This window comes from Lithobates pipiens, unplaced genomic scaffold (genome assembly GCF_037356315.1).
Source record: "Lithobates pipiens isolate NorthernLeopardFrog02 unplaced genomic scaffold, aLitPip1_a1.2 Scaffold_3, whole genome shotgun sequence".
Classification (NCBI taxonomy): Eukaryota; Metazoa; Chordata; class Amphibia; order Anura; family Ranidae; genus Lithobates; species Lithobates pipiens.
Genome location: NW_027507790.1, coordinates 234,368,515 through 234,389,481, shown reverse-complemented (window position 1 = coordinate 234,389,481; position 20,967 = coordinate 234,368,515). Strand labels below are relative to the sequence as shown.

The following is a 20,967-nucleotide window of genomic DNA, read 5'->3' as shown; positions in this document are numbered from 1 at the left end:
GAAGAACATGTGAGTGGAGCTGAATGGGCATGTGCTGGAAACTGAAGAAATAGTCCATCCGCTCTGACCAGCACATCATCATCAGAAAGGGACACAGATAATGGAAAAAATACACCCGCCTAAGCTAGTAGGAGGGGGGTGTGTAATTCAGAATTTGTTTTTTTTTATTCTGCACTGACTGTCTTTGAAAATTGCCCCAGCTCCTGTTGAAGTCAAATCCGGGGACAAATCCGGGGACAGACTTGGTCCGGGGACAGTGTACTCAATCCGGGGACATTTGGTCACCCTAGACAATGAGGAAGTAAACCCATCATGGTTTACTTCCTCTTTAAGGTAGGGTGACCAGATGTCCCCGGTTTAAGGGGACAGTCCCTGGATTGAGGACACTGTCCCCGGACCAAGTCTATCCCCGGTTTTGTCACCGGATTTGACTTCAACAGGAGTTGGGGCAATTTTCAAAGACAGTCAGTGCAGAATAAAAAAAAAGGGAATTCGGAATTACACCCCCCCCCTGCTCCTACTAGCTTAGGGGGTGTGTTTTTTCCATTATCTGTGTCCCTTTCTGATGATGATGTGCTGGTCAGAGTGGATGAACTATTTCTTCAGTTTCCCGCACATGCCCATTCAGCTCTGCTCACATGTTCTTCTGACTCCCTGCAGAGTAATTTTCCTCCCGTCCCCACCCAGTAGAGGTGCGCGATTTATCGTGAAACGATCACGATCTCGATTCACCCCCCCACGCGATCTAAGTTCTTGGTGACTCGCGATTTTCTTTTAGTACAGCTGGTTCCACGTAACCAGCATGGAACGCAAATGGCGGATATCGGAACTGACGTCAGCCACCGGAACTGACGTCAGTCATTGGAGCGCGCGATGTGGCGTGCCGCTGCCTGGTTCTGGGTGGGTACAGTGGCCGGGAAACAGCAGTGTGAGTACGCACTGCTATACATAGTAGCAGTAATAAAAGACAGGCAAGATCACAGATTAAGTATTCCCGTGAAGGTAACCTAGATAGGACAAGGCTCCAGAGGGTTTGCAACGCCATTATTGAGTCATCAGGACATATTTAGACACACGGATTAAATAAAAACACATTTAGGAAAGTGGAAGTGTTTTTCAAAAACAGATTGACATCTGGTCCTGCATAAATCAGCAGCCAGTGTAACCATGCAACGCGCTGCCAAACAAATAAGTGTTTGGATAAAATGTGCAGATCTATTCTGTACCGAGGCAAATTCATTACTATATCTGCAAACATCAATGGACAACATTAAACTAACAAAGCTCTGATAACCTAATGTTCTCAGAGATTGTACATTTTTCAAATAAAACAGTTTTTTGAGAATCGTGATCTTCATTCTAAGCAAAAGAATCGTGATTCTCATTTTTCCCAGAATCGTGCAGCTCTACCACCCAGTAATAGCCAGGACCCGGAGAGTGAGACCTGAGAGGCTGTGAGGCCGGCGGTGGCGGCGGGCAGAGAGAGGCAGCTGAGCTCAGCTGACGATGTCCAGCAGCAGGAATAGAGGGGAAGCAGATCCAATTGTGGGGCTGCCAGTGCCTTCAAGGCTTCAACACAGGCATGCTTTAGGGGTGTCTGTGAATAGATTAAATTTCACTGTGTCTGTCTCTCTGGCATAATGGATGGTATCAGAACTCACAGGCAGCAGGCACATATTGGTTAACAAAATCAGCACCCAGCAGCCATGTTATGTGACACACTGTGACAGAGCCAGCCAGAGCCATGATAGAGTGCCCGCTGCCTGTGAGTTATCATAATGCTGATGATCTTAACCAGTTGCCGATCATGTGATAGCAGATTTACTGCTACAGGGGAGGTTGCACTGCGCAGGATCACTTATATACATGATCCTGCATTTCTGGGTATCAGAGCCAATCAGTGGATCCAGCGGACTCGCCTAGTGGTCTGCCTATGTAAACAAGGCAGTTTTCTACTCTGTCAGTGTGGAAGACATTGATCCTTTGTTCCTGCAGAACAGGTACAGGGATCTATGTTTTCCCTTAGTAAAAGCACCTCCCCCACAGTGAGAAAACACTTGTTAGGCACACATTTAACCCATTTATTGCCCTAGATGTTATCCCCTTCCCAGCCAGTGTCATTAGTACAGTGACAGTACATATTTTTAGCACTGATTACTGTATTAGTGTCACTGGTTCCCACAAAGTGTGAAATGTCGTGTACACACAAGCAGAATGTCCGACAGGAAAAGTCAGATGAAATCTTTTCATCGGATATTCTGATCATCTGTATGCCTCATCTGACGGACCTAGAAATAGAACATGTTTTAAATATTTCCGACGGAACAAATTCCTATCGGGGGAAAACCGCTTGTCTGTATGCTGTTCCGACGGACCAAAAACGACACATGCTCTGAAGCAAGTACGAGATGGCAACTGTTGGCTACTGGCTATTGAACTTCCTTTTTCTAATCCCGTTGCACGTTTTGTACGTCACCACGTTCTAGACCATCGGACTTTGGTGTGACCGTGTGTAGGTAAGACAGTTTCAGCGGAACTCCATCGTGTGTACACGGCCTTATTGTCCGATTTGTCCACCGCAATATCGCAGTCCCGCTACAAGTAACTGATTGCTGCCATTACTAGTAAAAAAATAAAATATGTCCCTGGATTTCATTTTAAAAATCTGCCCACCTTACTTTAAGGGGGTGTGTCCTAGGCCTTCATACTTTTGCTGATAGGTGGCGCTCATTCCCATCTCAAAAAAGTTGGGAGATATGCATATGTGGTTAGAGTATAAACACTATCATTTCTACACCAACCACAATATGATATCCGTGGCAACTATGCCATTACTATAACGCCAACCACAACGTGGCTTCGCCAGCCACGTTACGCCAATCGCAATATGGCCGCCGCACCTACGTCTCCTCGTCACTCCCCCCTATACAGGCGGGGCGCATAGATGTCACTTCCTGTCAGGGACGGTAGGAGAGTGTGAGCAGCGTGTGTGAACAAGGAGGTAGGTGAGTGCTCCTCTTACAATGGAAGGGAAGGGAAGGGAAGGGAAGGGCGAGGGCGGCATAACCCTCCTGTGGTGCAGGTCGCGCTCTGTAGAGGACGCCTCATGGTGGACGAGGGCGGGAAGGATAAGCTCGCGTCCACGAGGAGCGCTCGTGGCGCGGGTGGATTCTCCCGCCGGCGGGAGCGCGCGGGGTGCTGAGGCCGCGGGGCCATGTTGTCATTGAGGGCAAAATGGCGCTTTGTCGGGTGTAGAGGGCTCCTCTGAGAGCCGTGTGAGGAGGCGAGGAGGAAGGGCCCTCCGATACCTGGCGGGATGCTAGTATCAGCTGTGTGTGTGTGTGTGTGTGTGTCTCTCTCCTCCCAAGACAAAGAGCCGGTGTCTCCTTCCCTCCCTAAGAGAATAAGAAGAGTCTTTGTGATCATTTCATTAGCGCCCCTCCCATTATCACAAAAGCAAGACTGATGTCCCCCCTCTGATATCATACATGATCAGGGGGATGAGACAGATGGAGGGCTACATCAGTGGCTCCCTCGCCTCTTTACACCTGATCACATAGGAATTACACACATTCAATGCATCAAAAAATTGAATTACCACCCTAAAGCGGAGTTCCCCCCTCCCCCGCCTGCATGAAAAAAAAAAACGAGGTCATCTACACACCCTGTACACACGCTGCAGCTGCTGACTTTGGATATTGGGACACTTACCTGTCCTGGAGTCCAGCCCGTGTTTCCATCAACTCTCAGTTTTTTTTTTTTTTAATCGGGATTGTGGCGGGCGCTTTTGATGTTATTTTGGGACCAGTGACATTTTATACAGAGATCAGAGCTATAAATAGCCACTGATTGTTGTATAAATGTCACTGGAGGGGAAGAGGTTAACAGGGCGATGAAGGGGTTAAATGTGTGTCCTGGGGAGGAGACACATCGCTGTTCCTAAGCAGTAGGAATAAGGATGAGCTTTGGCGTCTTGGCATGCTCCACGTGCAGAACCCGCCAGGAAGCTGGAGCTGCGCTGCCCTAATCACAGGCAGTGAGACATTTCCCCGATGTGTGACTGCAGAGATCAGGCAATGTCTCACTGCCCGTGATTAGCGCAGCGCCAACTTCCTGGCGGGCTCTGCACATGGAGTGTGCCAACACACCGGAGCTCATACCTAAGTAGGTAACTAACAACAGGCTAAGGCTCCTCACCCCCTGAGCGGAACGGACATCTTTTTGTTTAGTAGGGGTGTGACGGATCGTCACCGCAGCTTTGGCCTAGCTCTGGGTCAGCGGCCATCTTTGTACACCCAGCGGCCGTTTATAATGTGAGCAAACCCGCGTCGTTCCACTCTCCCCTCTGTGTACAAATCTGTACATTGCAGGGGAGAGATCGGATGGCAGCCCCGATGTGGGCTGGATCTGTAGTGCCCACAGCGCTGCTCTGTGACAGTCGCTGCCATCCCTCCATACCCTGCCCATACTCCGCGATACCCTGCCCAGCCTTACCCAGGCAATATTACAGTGGGGGAGATGACGTGGATATTACAGTGGGGACTATATGGTGGGGGAATTTTCACAGGTTTTTGCAAATTCAATTATTTGCCGTAACTCTCACCCGAGGAACGTTCCGATCCGTTGCACACCTACTGTTTACATTGACAGATCTCCATTCTGTCCCTCTCAGGACCAACCGCGGGTAGCCAGTGACCATCGGCGCTGCCAGCCACGCACATTGGCTCCTGCGAGCGCCCGTCGTACAGCTACAGCGATTCTTGCAGGACTGTCATTCTGCCGCCATCCAGGCAGAGTGGTCGGCAAGGGCTTAAAGGGTTTGTTAAACCTTCACGGTTTTTCACCTTGATGCATTCTATGAAACCCATTCTCTATGGGGGTGGCACAGTCCTAAGAACAGACGGATAGGGATACATTCGCCCATTCATCGATCAGATGACAGTCAGATAGTAACGGACTGGAAGACTGTTTCCATTGGGCAGCTCCTTAGAGGAGACCTGCCACCGCCTGCTCAGTGGAATCCACCCCCCCATCTCTAAGGGGCATAAGAGCTGGGGGGGGAGGGACAGCAGCACACTGTTCTTCCCAGTGAATGGCTGTGCGGTGTCAGGACAAGTCTGATCATTGGCGGAGAGCACACTGAGTTCCCAGCATAGCTAAAAGAAAAACTGACCGCTGTGCTCTCCTGCTTAGTGTGATCATTGTTAATAATAAAGCAGAGGGACTGTCAGGAACACCAGGGATTTCACATTAAGGAAACAATACAAACGGAACAAGAGATTACTTCTTGTTCAAACATTTTTCTTAGAAATAAAATGCCACAGTGTACAGGCAATAGAAAATGCAGCCAATAGCATATGCTATACAACTCAGATAGCAAGAAGATGATTTTACACACATGGGGGGGGGGGGGGGGATATGCAAATAAACATCAAAATGAGTGGAAACACTTGAATCAGGACATTGCATGCAATCATGAATTCAGATGCTCTCCATCCAATCTGACAGAGCTTGAGCTATTTTGCAAAGAAGAATGGGCAAAAATGTCACTCTCTAGATGTGTAAAGCTGGTAGAGACATCCCCAAAAAGACTTGCAGCTGTAATTGCAGTGAAAGGAGGTTCTACAAAGTATTGACTCAGGGGGGGCTGAATACAAATGCACACCACACTCTTCATGTATTTGTTTGTGAAAACCATTTATCACTTTCCTTCCACTTCAGTTATGTGCCACTTTGTGTTTGGTCTATCACCTAAAATCCCAATAAAATACATTTTATGTTTTTGGTTGACACATTTGGCACCTTTCGGGGGGGGAGCGGATACACTCGAAACCAGGTATCCACTTCCGTGTAAGGTCACCGCATCTTTGTGCAGAGATCTACAAAACTCGTACCCCCATCCCCTTCTGGGAGATGCAGGTCCCAGAAGACAGCGGGACCATTCAGAAAGTGTAGTGTGACTCGCGTGGTAGGTAACAGGCTGTGAAGCTGCAAGGCTTCACTTCCTGTTTCCCTTAGTAAGGCTGCCTGCACCCGGAGCCGAGGGATGGTTTAGGGTGTCGACATCGCAGGCTGGACAGGTAAGCATCCTTATATTAAGAAGGCAGCTACAGTATTTGCAGCTGATGACTCGCACACAGGGCTGCTAATTGCCATTAGCGTGATCACAAGGTGCATAGCCGCTCTGTGCTTTTTGAATTGTGATCTGTACTGTCTAATGTCTGCATGCTCCCAAGTATTGTGAGCATGGCATTGCCGATTGTAACTGATAACCTTGACGCCACTGTGGCTTTAAAGGGCTATGTGGTTGCATGGCTTGCTTTTAGGTGAGGTCTCATCTTAGTATGTAGCAGGAGGTATGTTATGCATAGTATGCCGAAACTAAATATAAGCATTTGGCTGTAGCTGGCAGTAGAAGCTTTCTGTGTGGGGTGTTTTTTTTTTTTTTTTTTTGCTTTTGTATAGTGATGCCCCTCCCTAGGTGCTGCCTGCCAACCACACGGAGGAATGAGTTTTTTTTTTTTTTTTTTTGTTGTTTTTCTTCAAGGGGAACTCCAGGAATACTGGTATATGTACAGCTCATACACATCCATTTACTGCCAAACGATTTGTACTTCTGTATAGTCAGTCTTGTATTCACCTCTGCTGGTTGAAAAAAAAAAAAAAAATAATATATATATATAAGGCCTCATGCACACGGACGTTTTACAGCCACTTTTTTGAGCTTTTTTTGCAGCTTAAAAACGGCTGTCCATGTTAGTCTATGGCTTCATGCCCACCTAGGCGTTTTTGAGCTGCAAATGGCATAGGCGTTTTTAAGCTGTAAAAAAAACCCAGGACCAGTGCGTTCCGTGGCGTGGAGCTAGAGCTGTAAAAACGCGAATCGCGGGAAAACGCGCAACATATTTTCTTTGTTTTCTGAGTGCTATAGCCAAGAGATGTGTTTCTTAAAAAACGCTACTTAACGCTAAAAAACGCGCAAAAACGCCAATGCAAAACGCGGTAAAAATCAAGTTTTTAACAACAATTTTTCCAGGCATCGGAGCTAGCTTTGCAGCCAGTTTAGTCCGTGTGCATGAGCACTAAAATATATTTAGATCTAACCAGTTCCGGACTGCCTTATAGCGGATATACTGCTACAGGGCTGGGGCTCCAGGGTTTAAAGGAGCTGTAAGCCAAGAAGGAAGAATGTCGGCATTGTTTGACTATCGCCTTATAGCTTTTATTTGCAAACTAGATCACTAGCTCTGCATGCGGTTGCAGAAGCAAGGGGAACACGTTTGCTATATAAACTGATGTGGAAAAATGAGTTGCTCTGGAGTCCAATTTCTTTGGCTTTCATTTTTCTGTACAACATGTCACGTGCTTTGTCACATAGCCAAGTAAACCTGAACCCTTTTTTTTTTTTTTTTTTTTCTTTCATGTGATAGAGACAGCAAAATATGTAGTTCGGTTACATGTTTGGTTTTTCTATCAAAGAATTTCTAATTTTATCAAGTTATGTTTGCATACCTTTCTGCTTCTCAAGAAGATCATTCTTCAACTTGGCTAAATAGTAACTTTACCCAATACAAATTTGTCACTTGTCCCTTTTACATTTTGGTTCTATTGTTATGTTTTAATAACACAGGCCCTGTCCCATGCCACCACCTTCCTTGTGTCATGGGGAATTGGCTGTCTTATGCTGGTTCTTGCTGGCCTCCTTCCTAACAGAATACCAGATCTCTCACGTTTGCAGATATCTAGTGCCATGTCTGTTTACATCAGGGCTCGACAAATCCCAGGCGCCATGGTGACGAGAAATTGCATCCTGGTGCCTGCTCCATGCATCCCGTGACACCACGAAAATAATGTAATGCAGTGTGATGTGCAGTGAATTACATTAAGGCTGGGTTCACACTGCTGCGGCTAGGACACCCGGATGTGATTCGCACCGCACTGCGGTGCAAATCACATCTGATCTCTGTGCGATGCGAGTTCAGCCATACAGATAGTATGGCTGGATTCGCATCGCACCCGCCACAAACTCGCACAGGACCCTTTTTTTGGTCTGCAGCAGAATCGGATCGCATGGGTGTTCACACCATGCGATCCGATTCCTGTCCGAGTTTGCAGATCGCACTGCGATATGCGAACTGATCTGGGGGTATCACTAACGTTTCACTGACACTCCCAGCAGTTCGCATAGGGCAGTGTGAACTGCCGCCGGGAGGCATGTGATGCGGGAACCCGCCGCGGATTCGCGGCGTTCCCGCATTGCTACAGTGTGAACCCAGCCTTAGGGGAGCACAGGAGAGACAATTGATTGGAGGGAGGGGGATTACACCCAGGGACATTTAAAAAAAACTTGAGTCTCCACATATATGCACATAAAAATGTAAACCCATGTGGCAGGTGCCTACACATAAGGGGCTTTTAAAGTGTCACCTATAGAAAAATAGGGTACTGAAGTTTGGTGCCTTTTTCATGGGTGCACACAAAGTTAAGTTTTGACAGTTGGGTATCTATTTACTCGGTGCAACCTCGACTTTTATATTTTCAGGGACGTCATGAATAAAAAAGTTTAAGGTTAGCCCAATTTTTATTTTTTTTGAAAAATGTGACAGATGTTACGCTGATTAATTACCTAACATATCACGCATTAAAATTGTGCACTCTTTTGGTACTTTAAAAATATCCATATGTGTACACATTCGCTTCTATGCGCAGGGACAGGGGCGCTTTAATATATATAATTTATAAAAAAAAATTATATATATATATATATATATATATATATATATATATATATATATATATATATATATATATATATATATATATATTATATATATTCCCCCTACCTTTTATTCCTATTACAAGGAATGTAACCATCCCTTGTAATAGCGTGTAGCGTGAGTCCTGCGGTAACAGACTCATTCTCCGGCTCGATTGCATGGCAAGACCGGAGAAGCACCCGAGGGCGGCCGGGGGGGTGGGGGGGCCTCGTGCCACCTGTAAGAACGATCAAGCGACTGAACTGCTGCTGTGATTGTTCTTGCGGTGCACAGAATCGGCGACGGGGAAAAAAAATAAATCTGGATGTTGCCTGTAGCCGATAGAAGCCGACTTCTGTTGAAGGGGCATGACCTAAAAAAGGCTGTTGATCGGCATCCACTCAGCACTCTCAGGCAATGACTGACCCGTGTGTACGTATGTATGTATGTGTGTATGTGTTTGGTCCCCATGTCAGAACACAATAGCTCAGAGTGGAAATCGCTGTACTAACTGATGTTAGTACAGAGACTCCTTCCGAGCGCTTCGGGTTTTTTCGTTCAGCCCGCTGGGGTGAAAGAAAAATAAGATTAGTGTGTACTAGGCTTCAGATCTCATACTGCAGATATACAACTAAAAGACTGCACAGGGTTGCCTAGGCATGCTCACAATACCGGGGAGTGCACTGACATTTTTCAGGAGGAATTCCAGACAAAATGTGTTTCTATTTATTTATTTTTCATGGTACTGCTCAAGCACAATGAACAGATGCAAATCTTCATTTTTTTTTTTTTTTTTTCCCCGTTCTTTAGGCAGACATCAAAAAGTCACCACTGGGTGTTTATCCAAAATCTGATTAGTGGGGCATAGGTTCATAAGTATGAGAAATATGTTCTTGGCTACTTGCAACAAGTATGCCATTAGTGAAGGCAGTGGGAACTTGGACCTCTTGACTCAAGTCCTTGATATAGCAGATGGGCAACGGACATTTTTAGGCACACTGGTATTTCTCCTTTAAAGAAAACAAAGCCATTTCAAAATTTATTGTCGGAAATGCAGCAGGAATGAAGCCGTGTAGAAATATTCCTTTGTGTTCTGTTGCACATAAGCTTTTCTTCAAAGTGCATGGGTTGTGTGTGTTGGAGTAATAACTGTTCCCTTTTGTTGTTCAGCAGCATGCCTAAATCAAAGGAGTTGGTGTCTTCAAGCTCATCTGGAAGCGAATCAGACAGTGAGGTTGACCAGAAGGTAAGTAAACTACTAAACCTGGTACTAATAGATTGTATTTGAATTGAATGCTCAGATGAATCCCTGGGTGTATCATTTTTGCAGAGGGCAGCTCCATGCAGGTGAATGTTGTTCCACATAGTTGTCAGACATTTGGAACCCTTGGTCCCTGGACTGCTGCATTGTCTGGGCATGTTTGTACTGAGATGCTTTATGGAATGCAGGGTGGATTTCATTTAAATCAAGTTGATATAAATCGCTAGTAAAAGGGGTTGATTTAAATCATAATTTTTAAAGAGCAACTGTCATCTCTGTCCTGCAGAGGCTCCTCCTCTATCCTGCTGTTGACTCACTGACAGTCCCATTCACTTTAATGGGGTGGTTGGTGATGCAACAGTGACACAACATGGTGAGGGACGTGGCAGCAGCAAGTGAGTGGATGCCCACTAACAGGCGCTGCCATGATAAATCTGAAATGTATTTGCACACAAAAGAAAAGTTTCCTACTTAGAATAAGATCAAGTTAATAAATATTCTCATTCCTTTTTTTTTTTTTTTTTTTTATTGCAGTGGACAGATCGGGCACTTTTGGGACCAGTGACATTAGTGCTAAAAATATGCACTGATCACCTATATAAATGACAATGGCAGGGAAGGGGTTAACATCAGGGGCGATCAAGGGGCTAATTGTGTTCCCTGGGTGTGGGAGACGGTCTGACTGGGACAACAGATGTCTTCCTGCATAGCAGGAAGACGAGAGCCTGTCTCATCCTCTGTCAGAATGGAGATCTATCTTGTTTACATTGACAGATCCCCGTTCAGTCTCTGGCTGGCGGCCGACATTGGCTCCCCCCACTACCCAATCGGTGTGCGCGTGCCCACATACAGGCTAATGCATGAAAATGATGTACCAGTACGTCATCTTGTGCAGAAAAGCCACCTTGCCGCGGTATAACTGCGGCAGGTGGTTGGCAAGTGGTTAAAGTATTTACAGGCTGCAAAGTCCTATGCAAGTAGCAATCCTTATTATGAAGCCTTTAGTTTGTCATTGCTGAAATGATGATCACATTCTAATTGAAGACTGAAGGTGTCAATGAAAGTTGAGGTTGACAGCTAGGAGCTGTAAAGCATGTGCATTTGAGTGTCTTGACATTGGCTATGCACATGGTGGGGGTCAAAGATTTATTAACTAGTGCATTGGAAAAAACATATTTCTCTTTCATTTTGTTTCCTTTTTTTTTTTTTTGGACTTTCACAGCAAATAGATCCTTTTTTTTTTTTTTTTTTTTTTTTTTTTTTTTCTTCTTCTGCTATTGACTGCTAGATCAGTGAGCCATAAACAGAGCCTTGTGTATGAAGAGCGTGCCAAGGTTAACGTTTCTTAATCTGTTTGCAGCCATTTATTTTCAGACTTGAACTGCAGAAATGAAAGTTGGAAGCTGTTTGGCATTTTCCTGTTCACACTTTTCATACAAAAGCTTTGTGGTGTGTGGTTTATTTCATTTATCCCCCCCCCCTGGGGCTTTTTGTTCAGTGAATACCATGGAGATATTTTTTGCTTTTTTTGTTCTGTTTTTTTCAGGTGCCAGCAGTAATTAGCAAAGTATTGGCTGCGTTTTTTGGTTTGTATTAATCTTTCTATTGCTTTCCCAGGCAAAGAGAAAAAAGCCAGCTCCTCCACCAGAGAAGGAGAAGCCAACAAAGAAACAGAAGACAGGAGGAGAAAGTTCTAAGGCATCTGCCAAACAAAGCCGCAATGAACCAGAAGACAACATGTTTCAGGTAAAAAAAACTTTTTTTTTTTTTTTTTTTTTTTTTTTTACAGTGGAGATGAATTAGAACACCTATTAGATTTGTGGTCTAGGAGATTCACCCTCTTTGTCCTGTTCACTGTTATCAGTGAAAGTAAAAGGGATAATACAGAGAATCTTTCAATAGAGACATTGGTTCTGGTGACCTGGAGGTTCCCAAATTCCCTTAATTTGCAATAATTTCCTCACTTCCTGTTTTAGCTGTGAGACAGGAAAGAAAGTAAATGTTCACCAATTGGATACAGATGGCAAAAAAAATCCTACAAAGGTTATAACCCCTCTATGCTAAATGAGAATTTTTTTTTTTTTTTTCCTATAGTTCTACTATAATATTTTTCCAAAGCCTAAGTTCAGGCAATTGTTTAGTGGAACTGTTAAACTTTTGCAAAGGATTAAATTACAGTAGCATGATACACAATTGGCCCACGGGCCGGACTTTGGACATACCTGCTTTAATGTATCACCTGCTTGATTGGGCTGTGTGGTAATTTCAAGACACATTACCAGTCTGTAGATGGAACAGTTCATATAACTTTTTATAAGTGCATCTTTATCTTTCAGATTGAAGTGCCTATTTGGGGCTTGCATAGCTGGGCAAATGCAGCGGAGTTGACACTTATTTACTGCATATTTGTTCCAGGTTTATGCCGCTAAACTATTAAGGCTAGTCACAGCCAGGAAACTAGCAATTTCCAGACTGGTAGCTGTGATACTTTTCTCAGGACATGTCCACAAAAACCCTCTGACTAGCTAGGTGCATCTCTAAGTGTCTTGATATTCAAGGGGTTAAAAGGTAAAGCAAGCTCATGGCTGCTGCTAGGATGAACTATGTTAACCACTTCTGGACCTCCACACACTGTTATATGTCCTTACTTTGAAGGGGGGCATTGTTATGGCAGCAGCTAGCTGCCTTAACCCCCCCGGTATCATCTTGTTCGGCTGGCGTTCTGGTTTCTGATAAGGGTGGTCTCTATGGTGGATTTGCTGTAAGATCATTTTTATCGGCGGAGGGAGAGGGTTCCTGGTGCCCTCCTCCACTTACCAGGGCCGTCAGCGGAGGCGATTTGAACTTCGCCCCCGAGGGGAAGATGGCCCCACTCGTCTGCATAACAATGCAGGGTAGAAGCGACATATAAAGACCGCCATTTTTTTCTCTAGGGTGTTAAAAAAAGAAAAAAGTATGTTTGGGGGTTTTCTAGCAAAAAACTGTTTTTTTAACTTGTAAACAGCACATCTCAAAAAGAGGCTCTGTCCTTAACCGCTTGCTGACCAGTGCACACTGATGTACATCGGCAGAAGGGCGCTGGTAGGCAAAGGGGCATACAGGTACATCCCCCTTTAAGAAGCAGAGACGTGGGCCAGTGGCGTGAGTGCGTGCCCGCCACGGCTTCTGTGACCGTGGGTCCCGCAGACTCTTATGTCCAGGTGCCCTCGATCGTGTCACGGAGAGGAAGAACGGGGAGATGCTTTTGTAAGCAAAGCATTTCCCTGTTCTGCCTAGTGCAGTGATGGCGAACCTTGGCACCCCAGATGTTTTGGAACTACATTTCCCATGATGCTCATCCACGCTGCAGTGTACTTGAGCATCATGGGAAATGTAGTTCCAAAACATCTGGGGTGCCAAGGTTCGCTATCACTGGCCTAGAGACAGGACAGTAATCACAGCTGTCTCATCAGAGCTGTGATCACAGTTGTGTGAAGTCCAGCCCCCTAACAGTCATTCCCTAGGACACACTTAACCCCTTCACTGCCCCCCAGTGGTTAACCCCTTCACTGCCAATGTCATTTACATAGTAATCAATGTATTTGTATAACATTGATCGCTGTATAAATGACAATAGTCCCAAAATGGAGTAAAAAATGTCTGCTGTGTCTGCCATGATGTCACGGCCCCGAAAAAAAGTCAGATCGCCATCATTACATTATCAGAAGAAGATCGACATCATTACCAATAAAAAATGCCATAAATCTATCCCCTATTTGGTTTGTGCAAAATTTATAACATCTACAAATCAATATACATACGCTTATTGCGATATTTAAAAAAACAAAACAAAAAAAAACTGTAGAATGCATATCTGCCTAAACTGAGGGAAAAAATGTTTTATTTTATATATTTTTGGGGGATATTTCTTATAGCAAAAAGAAAATATTGTGAAAAAACAAATATTGTGTGTGGGCTTTTTTTTTTTTTTTTTTTCAAATTGTTGCTATTTTTTTGTTTATAGGGGGGAAAAAATAAACGCAGAGGCGATCAAATACCACCAAAAGAAAGCTCTATTTGTGGGGAAAAAAGGACGTTAATTTTATTTGGGTATAATGTCGCACGATGGCGCAATTGTCAGTTAAAGCTGCACAGTGCTGAATCGCAAAAAGTGCTCTGGTCAGGAAGGGGGTAACATCCTCTGGGGCTGAAGTGGTTAAGTGGTGTCTAGACTAGAGGATGTTGATTAAGTGAATTTTCCTCGCATCTCCAGCAGGTGGTGCTCTGCCACTTTTGGGATGTGGGCATGCCTTTGGCTTCCTAGCATTCAGTGCAGGACCATTGGTCCTGATTAGTTTGATGCTGTGGCCAGAGTTTTGAAGAGTAAGCTTGCAGGAGTGAGGAATTCACCGTATTCATCAATAAGGGTTTCAATTTCCCTAGACACAGCAAGCATAATTATTATTATTATTTTTTTTTTTTTTCATGCATCGTTGTGTGCATTATGAACAGTTGTACATTTTACAGCACCGCCATTGTCATCTTTGCATAAGGAAAAAAAAATGTAAATACATGTAAATACTTTTCATGATGTGTACTTGCACCATTTTAAAACAATCCTACCCCGTGTACATGTAGTTGATCTGCGTTCAAATGCAAAGGTGCGAATGGGACCTAAATGTACTGTTGCTGCCACTAACAAAGCTTTCATAAACTGTTTCTTGACAGATTGGTAAAATGAGATATGTCAGTGTTCGGGACTTCAAAGGAAAAGTTCTCATTGACATCAGAGAATATTTCATGGATCAGCAAGGAGAACTGAAACCTGGAAGAAAAGGTAATGGCAATAGAGCTGCTGTACTCTTCCTGAAGAAGATTGTACGTGAAAATGAGATGGATATTGATATACAGTATCTCACAAAAGTGAATACACCCCTCACATTTTTGTAAATGTTTTTATTATATCTTTTAATGTGTTAACACTGAAGAAATGACACTTTGTTACAATGTAAAGTAGTGAGTGTACAGCTTGTATAACAGTGTAAACTTGCTGTCCCCTCAATCACTCAACACACAGCCATTAATGTTTAAACCGCTGGCAGCAAAAGTGATTACACCCCTAAGTGAATTTGGGCCCAATTTATACATTTTCTCTCCCTGGTGTCATGTGACTCGGTGTTACAAGGTCTCATGTGTGAATGGGGAGCAGGTGTGTTAAATTTAGTGTTATTGCTCTTACACTCTCATACTAGTCACTGGAAGTTCAACATGGCACCTCATGACCAAGAACTCTGAGGATCAGAAAAATTTTGTTCTACATAAAGATGACCTAGGCTATAAGAAGATTGCCAAGACCCTGAAACTGAGCTGCAGCACGGTGGCCAAGACCATAAAGAGGTTTAACAGCACAGGTTCCACTCAGATCAGGGCTCGCCATGGTCAACCAAAGAGTGCACGTGCTCAGCATCCTATGCAGAGTTTGTCTTTTGGAAATAGACATATGAGTGCTGCCAGCATTGCTACAAAGGTTGAGGCGGTGGGAGGGGGTCAGCCTGTCAGTGCTCAGACCATACATTGCACACTGCATCAAATTGGTCTGCATGGCTGTCTTCCCGGAAGAAAACCTCTTCTAAAAATGATGCACAAGAAAGCCTGCAGTTTTCCAAAGACAAGCAGACTAAGGACATGGATTACTGGAACCATGGTCTGGTCTGATGAGACCAAGATAAACGTATTTGGTTCAGATGGCATCAAAGGTGTGTGGCGGCAACCAAGTGAGGAGTACAAAGACAAGTTTGTCTTAGTCAAGCATGGTAGTGGGAGTGTCATGGTCTGGGGCTGCATGAGTGCTGCCGGCACTGGAGAGCTACAGTTCATTGAGGGAACCACGAATGCCAAGCAAATTTACACTGTTATACAAGCTGTACACTCACTAGTTTACGCTATTTATTTATTTATTTTCCTGAGGGTGGACTATGGTTTTAAAGATAGCCACTACACAAATGAACACTTTCGCTTTTATTTAATATGCACGCAAATGAAATGGGTCCGAGCAACTGGGCACGTGCAAGGAAAAGGTTGCTGGTTTGAGGCAGTCGCTGCCTTCTATCCTTTTTAACCACTTGACCTTTGGAAGATGTACCCATTCATTACCAGGCTGTTATTTTGCTTTATTGAAATTGTTATTTTGGTGTTTTTTCAAACAAGATCAAGGTGATTATCATCCATGTGCATCAATGCTGGATATATAATTAAAACAAATCGTAAATCACACTGATGTTACAAAAAGTATGACCGAACGGAGAAAAATAAAATAAACGGCATAACATGAATGGTAAATACTATAAAATCACCTAGGATAGGGACCAGGAATTTGCAACCTTGCAACTAACCATATAGGTCAAAAGCCAACCTGGCAGGATAGGAAGTCACCCTCTACCATCCTGATAGTCATAAAGACAGACAACACTCCCCAGAATGAGAGCACCACACAGGAGGTTTGCCCTGGTATCCATAGTTATGGGTCCATCGGGTGCCAGGTGTCTCAAACACTAGTATTGAATTATCTTCAATTAAGCATTATTCTCCTAGCGCTTATTATATCCCGAGTACAATATATGTAATAGACAAACCAAAAAATAGAAGAAAAACAGGACCGGTGGGTACGATTGGATGCCTACCTGGTTAAAAGCTTGAGACCGCTCACACCGGCATGCACCGTTATGCAGACAAGAACATTTATGTAATCTCTTGCATGAAGGTATGAATGAACAGATCTCTACTCAGAGATCAGGCAGGTATTCAAAAGTTTGGGTCCTCTAGCTTCAGGAGGGCTAAATCAAGGCTGCATGGAACACGTACACCCCAGATCCTCGTTTCTGAAACACAATATCTCCATCTTCCTCTGGCAGAATGACGGTCTGTCTTGTTTACATAGGCAGACCGCCATTCTGCCTCTCTCCAAATGAGCGGTGGGTTCCTGGCGGACATCATTCGCTGGACATGGCGTTTGGCTCCTGCTGGGGGCACGCATGTGACCAAGAAGAAGCAAACATACAGGTAATTGTTTAGCACAGCGGGCCTCCCTGTCACAGTATGTGTGCGGGTTGTGGTTCGGAAGCAGTTAAGTGTTATGTGCAGGAGTCATTCAGTGCCACCAGATTTGGGTATTTGGTAAAATATTCACAGAAGTGCTGTGAACTGGCTGGCTGCTAGGAGATCCAGCCCATGAAGACATTCAGGGGTTCTTTACGAAGGGCAAATCCACGTTGCACTACAATCTAAGGGGTAGATCTGAAATAAGTAGAAGCTCTGCTGATTTTTATCATCCAATCATGTGCAAGCTAAAATGCTGTGTTTTCCTTGCACGTCCCTCTCGGATCTACAGCGACTTTACTTCCAAGTGCACTTGCAGTGCAAAGTGGATTTTGCTTTAGTAAATAACCCCCAATGTTTTCTTTTGCTTTTTAACAATTGTGATGTGAATATATGTTTGTGTTGTAGGTATCTCATTAAATCCGGAGCAGTGGAACCAGCTTAAGGAACAGATGTCCGACATTGACAATGCAATAAGAAAACTGTAACCTCCATCCACTGGCACCACAACCTCCCTCCTGTTTTAGTTTTAAGCACTCTTTTTACATTTGCCGTTTTTTTTTTTTTGTTTTCTATTCTTGTTTTACAAGCTCTTGTACAGTTTGGATTGCAAAACAATTTGTAAGATGACGCATTTTTATGTGCATTAAAATTGGTCCGATTTGATTTAAAATGCAGTTTTAGCCTCAATTTCCCAGTGGATGGACTATTCTTTGGCCCTGCTGTGGCTTATTTCAGGGCAAATAGAACATTTTGGTGATGGTTTTTTATTTTTATTTTTTTGCTGGAATTTCAATGTGTTATCTGATATGTCAGATTCTATTTGGAGAAAGTTGCCCCTTTAGATTGTAAACTCACTGACAGGTCATACTGTAAAATTTAAAATAACCAAAATCTGTTTTAACATTTTCTGCCTTTTTCAGAAATCCATACAGTATAGGGTACTTTTGTTACATTTAGGTTTGCATTGAATACATTTCTTATGTGTAAACAGGATATTTAAAGTTCAACTCCAGCTTAAAGTTTTTCATTTTGGATGTAATAGGGTAATGTTTGCTGCTAGGTTTTTATTACTCTTTACTGCTGGGTCTGCCAGGATGCAGTGCAGATGTTTTTGGTGGGGGCACCGAAACAGTCCTCATTGAAAACCTGAGGATCAAACCATTTATAGTCTGTTCAAAGAACCTTGGCTGGAGGCTTACTTTAAATTTTTTTTTAGGGCTACAAGAACAGTTGAGCACTGATCTTGCTTTGTTTTTCTGCAGTATTTTTTTTTTTTTAAAGCGAAGCATCTACTATGTGTGGTACCAATGCAGCAGTAGAAGGTTAGGTAACACAAATGTGGTGAAGCTGGATAGAGGAATATGGCTACAAAGCATATACAAAGCCTTTAAATGCCTTGCTCCATATTATATTTTTCCCCCATACATTGTCTCCTCCTGCCAACTTCTTAAGAGCACCAACTATACAGCTTAACTCTGCTTTAGTAACATGCATGATAGATGGGGGAGAAGTCCAGACAATGGGGTGGGTAGATTTCAAACCCAAAACAACCAGCCTGGCTGATTTATGAAACTTGGAGGAAAGAATAACTGAAGTGGAGTTGAAGACCACAACCTGCCCAACTTCTCATTCTCCCAGTTTTTGTCAATAAGCAAAGTGTCTACTGCGTTTTTTTCCTCTCGGTGATGTTCTGTGCTGCAACACCACAGATTATTTATTTAAAGCAATCACAGAGAATTGGTTTTCCTTAGTCTGGCTGTTTTACTGGGTTATTTTTTATTTTTATTTTTTTCCAGTATGATGCCTATACATTGCAAAATGTTTGTTGCTCTTTGCACCTTGCTGTTTAAAGGCCTTACTTTTTTCCAGCAATACGTGAACTGTTGTCTTCTGTGTTCATAGAATATGAATAAATCTTGGGTGCTGCCTGGTTCTCCAGCTGTTGGGCAACTTAAAGTTCTAGTATAACATGCCAACCAGTAGCAGGTGGCACATTGGGACATGCTGTTTCCTCACCAGCTTTAGGACTGCAGGGGTCCCAGGATTACCATAAACTGTCCACTGCAAATAATGAATTTTTGTGCATGGGGTGTTTTTTTTTTTGTTTTTTTTTTTAAAGCTGTTGCTCCTCCTTGTCTGTTATGCACATACTAAAAGTATCTCTTGAGATGTTTTGTACCTTTTTTGTATAAAAGCTGCATTTGTTGTAAGCAGTGTGCTTAGGTTAAATGAATCTTCTATTGCTGTTTGGGTAAACAAACTGGTTGGCTGCTGCCATAATTCTAGAACCTAGATTGACTTCCTTTTGATGTACCCTCAGTAAATATACATTCCAAAGCAATACTGGCACAGCAGAATTTTTTTGTCCTGATTTATTCATTTTTTCCTGTGTAATTTAATCTCTTCAAATTTACAGGCATTATGTAAGTGTGGTAACATACAAGCCTCTGAACCTGGCCATACAGGGTATCCATGTGTGGGCATCCTGGTTGTACAGAAGTCAATCTAACAATCGACTTGGGGGAAAAAAACATGAGAGGCTGGTTGTAGACAACAAGCAGTGCTGCCAGCTTTAGGCAACAGCACTGATTGTTATGTTCTGATAGCGGGGAGGCATCCCTGCCATTAGAACACAATAGTATAGCATGAGGATTCCCCCGTCTAGATAAAGAAGCCCATATAGTTGGTACTAGAGGTTGACCAATATGGGTTTTTCTCTGGCCGATGCCAATATTTAGAAATTGCAGCCACCGATATGGTGCCGATTTTCTTTTATTTTTATTTTTCCTCTTCTCTCCCCTTCATTCCCCCCCCCCCCCCTCCCCCTCTCCCCTTCATTCCCCCCCCCTCCCCCTCTCCCCTTCATTCCCCCCCCCCCTCTCCCCCTCCCCCTCTCCCCTTCATTCCCCCCCCCCTCTCCCCCTCCCCCTCTCCCCTTCATCTCATAAAATCTAACGTTATACCCGTTTGACACCAGGTGTTTTTCAGGCGCCTTTTGCCTGCCAAACGGCTCCCCTGCAGATGCGCTGGCAGCATGTAAAAAAAATCCTGCAAGCAGCATCTTTCGAGTGGTGTATACTGCTCCTGCCCATTGAAATGAATGGGCAGTGCTGCCGAAGCGCCTGCAAAGGGATTTGGCAGTGGCGCTTCATGGGCGCATTTAACCCCTTCCTTGGCCGCTAGCTGGGTTATAAGCACGTCGCTAAAACTAGCAGCGTTTTACCATCAATGCCTGCCCGTTCCAGTGTGTAAGCAGCCTTAAGTAGTAAGTGATACAGAAAATTTCTTACATTTATTAAAAAACAAACTTCCAATCAGTTTGCTTGTATGTATAATTTAGAAAAAAACTTAAATATTACACAAAAACGGGTAATCAAAATTTTTGGCTGAAAAAAGGGCTTACTTTACTGTGTTGTGTTTTTTGTTTTTTTAATTATTGTGTTTGTCCCAAAAAAGTGTTTTGAAAGACTGCTGCGCAAATACTGTGTGACATAAAAATATGCTATTTTATTCCCTAGGGTCTCTGCTATGTATATATATGTATATGTTGGATTTGTACTTGTAAGCAACAAGTGTCTCCTACACACAAGGTTCAGATCATTGATAAGCATAAACATTGTGTCTCTTTAGCTTTTTTTTTTCCTCAGACTTGGCAGACTGCCCAGAGAGGAGAAACGGGTCTCTACTGAAGACTTCAGGCAACTTGCATTGACTTCTATTACAGAAGTCATTTGAAACTCACACTGAATTTATAATCAGCCTTTTTTTTTTTATCAGCACAATCAGCCAATGCCAATTAATTAAAAAAAGCCACATATCGATCCACCTCTAGGTGGGACTTAATGTTGCCGGTAGTGAGTATACAGAACACAA

The 20,967-nt window shown here is 43.6% G+C and overlaps 1 protein-coding gene and 1 non-coding gene across 5 annotated transcripts; both read left to right on the top strand.

The window, feature by feature from the left end:
• The first annotated feature begins 2,894 nt into the window (after positions 1–2,894).
• SUB1 (SUB1 regulator of transcription) lies at positions 2,895–19,435 on the top strand. 4 transcript variants are annotated; one of them, XM_077462895.1, is made up of 5 exons: positions 2,895–3,005; positions 9,930–10,002; positions 11,635–11,763; positions 14,725–14,833; positions 17,500–19,435. In XM_077462895.1, exons 2-5 carry the CDS (start codon positions 9,931–9,933, stop codon positions 17,577–17,579), a joined length of 390 nt encoding a protein of 129 aa, XP_077319021.1. In that variant the 5' UTR covers positions 2,895–3,005; position 9,930; the 3' UTR covers positions 17,580–19,435. The 4 variants fall into 4 exon arrangements, with proteins under 4 accessions (XP_077319021.1, XP_077319020.1, XP_077319023.1 ...); XM_077462894.1 differs by having other exon boundaries at positions 2,913–3,001; XM_077462897.1 differs by having other exon boundaries at positions 2,918–3,001; positions 9,927–10,002.
• On the top strand, positions 7,227–7,359 carry LOC143941511 (small nucleolar RNA SNORA66). The gene has a single exon (XR_013264201.1). It is a non-coding gene; the product is annotated as a small nucleolar RNA SNORA66 (small nucleolar RNA).
• Positions 19,436–20,967: the final 1,532 nt, after the last annotated feature.

What these genes read in the sequence shown, in the direction of transcription:
- SUB1 (XM_077462895.1), top strand. Translation starts at nt 9,931, where the DNA reads ATGCCTAAATCAAAGGAGTTGGTGTCTTCAAGCTCATCTGGAAGCGAA. An exon ending in ACAGTGAGGTTGACCAGAAG is followed by an intron (nt 10,003 to 11,634) that starts GTAAGTAAACTA and finishes TTGCTTTCCCAG; the next exon opens with GCAAAGAGAAAAAAGCCAGC. An exon ending in CAGAAGACAACATGTTTCAG is followed by an intron (nt 11,764 to 14,724) that starts GTAAAAAAAACT and finishes GTTTCTTGACAG; the next exon opens with ATTGGTAAAATGAGATATGT.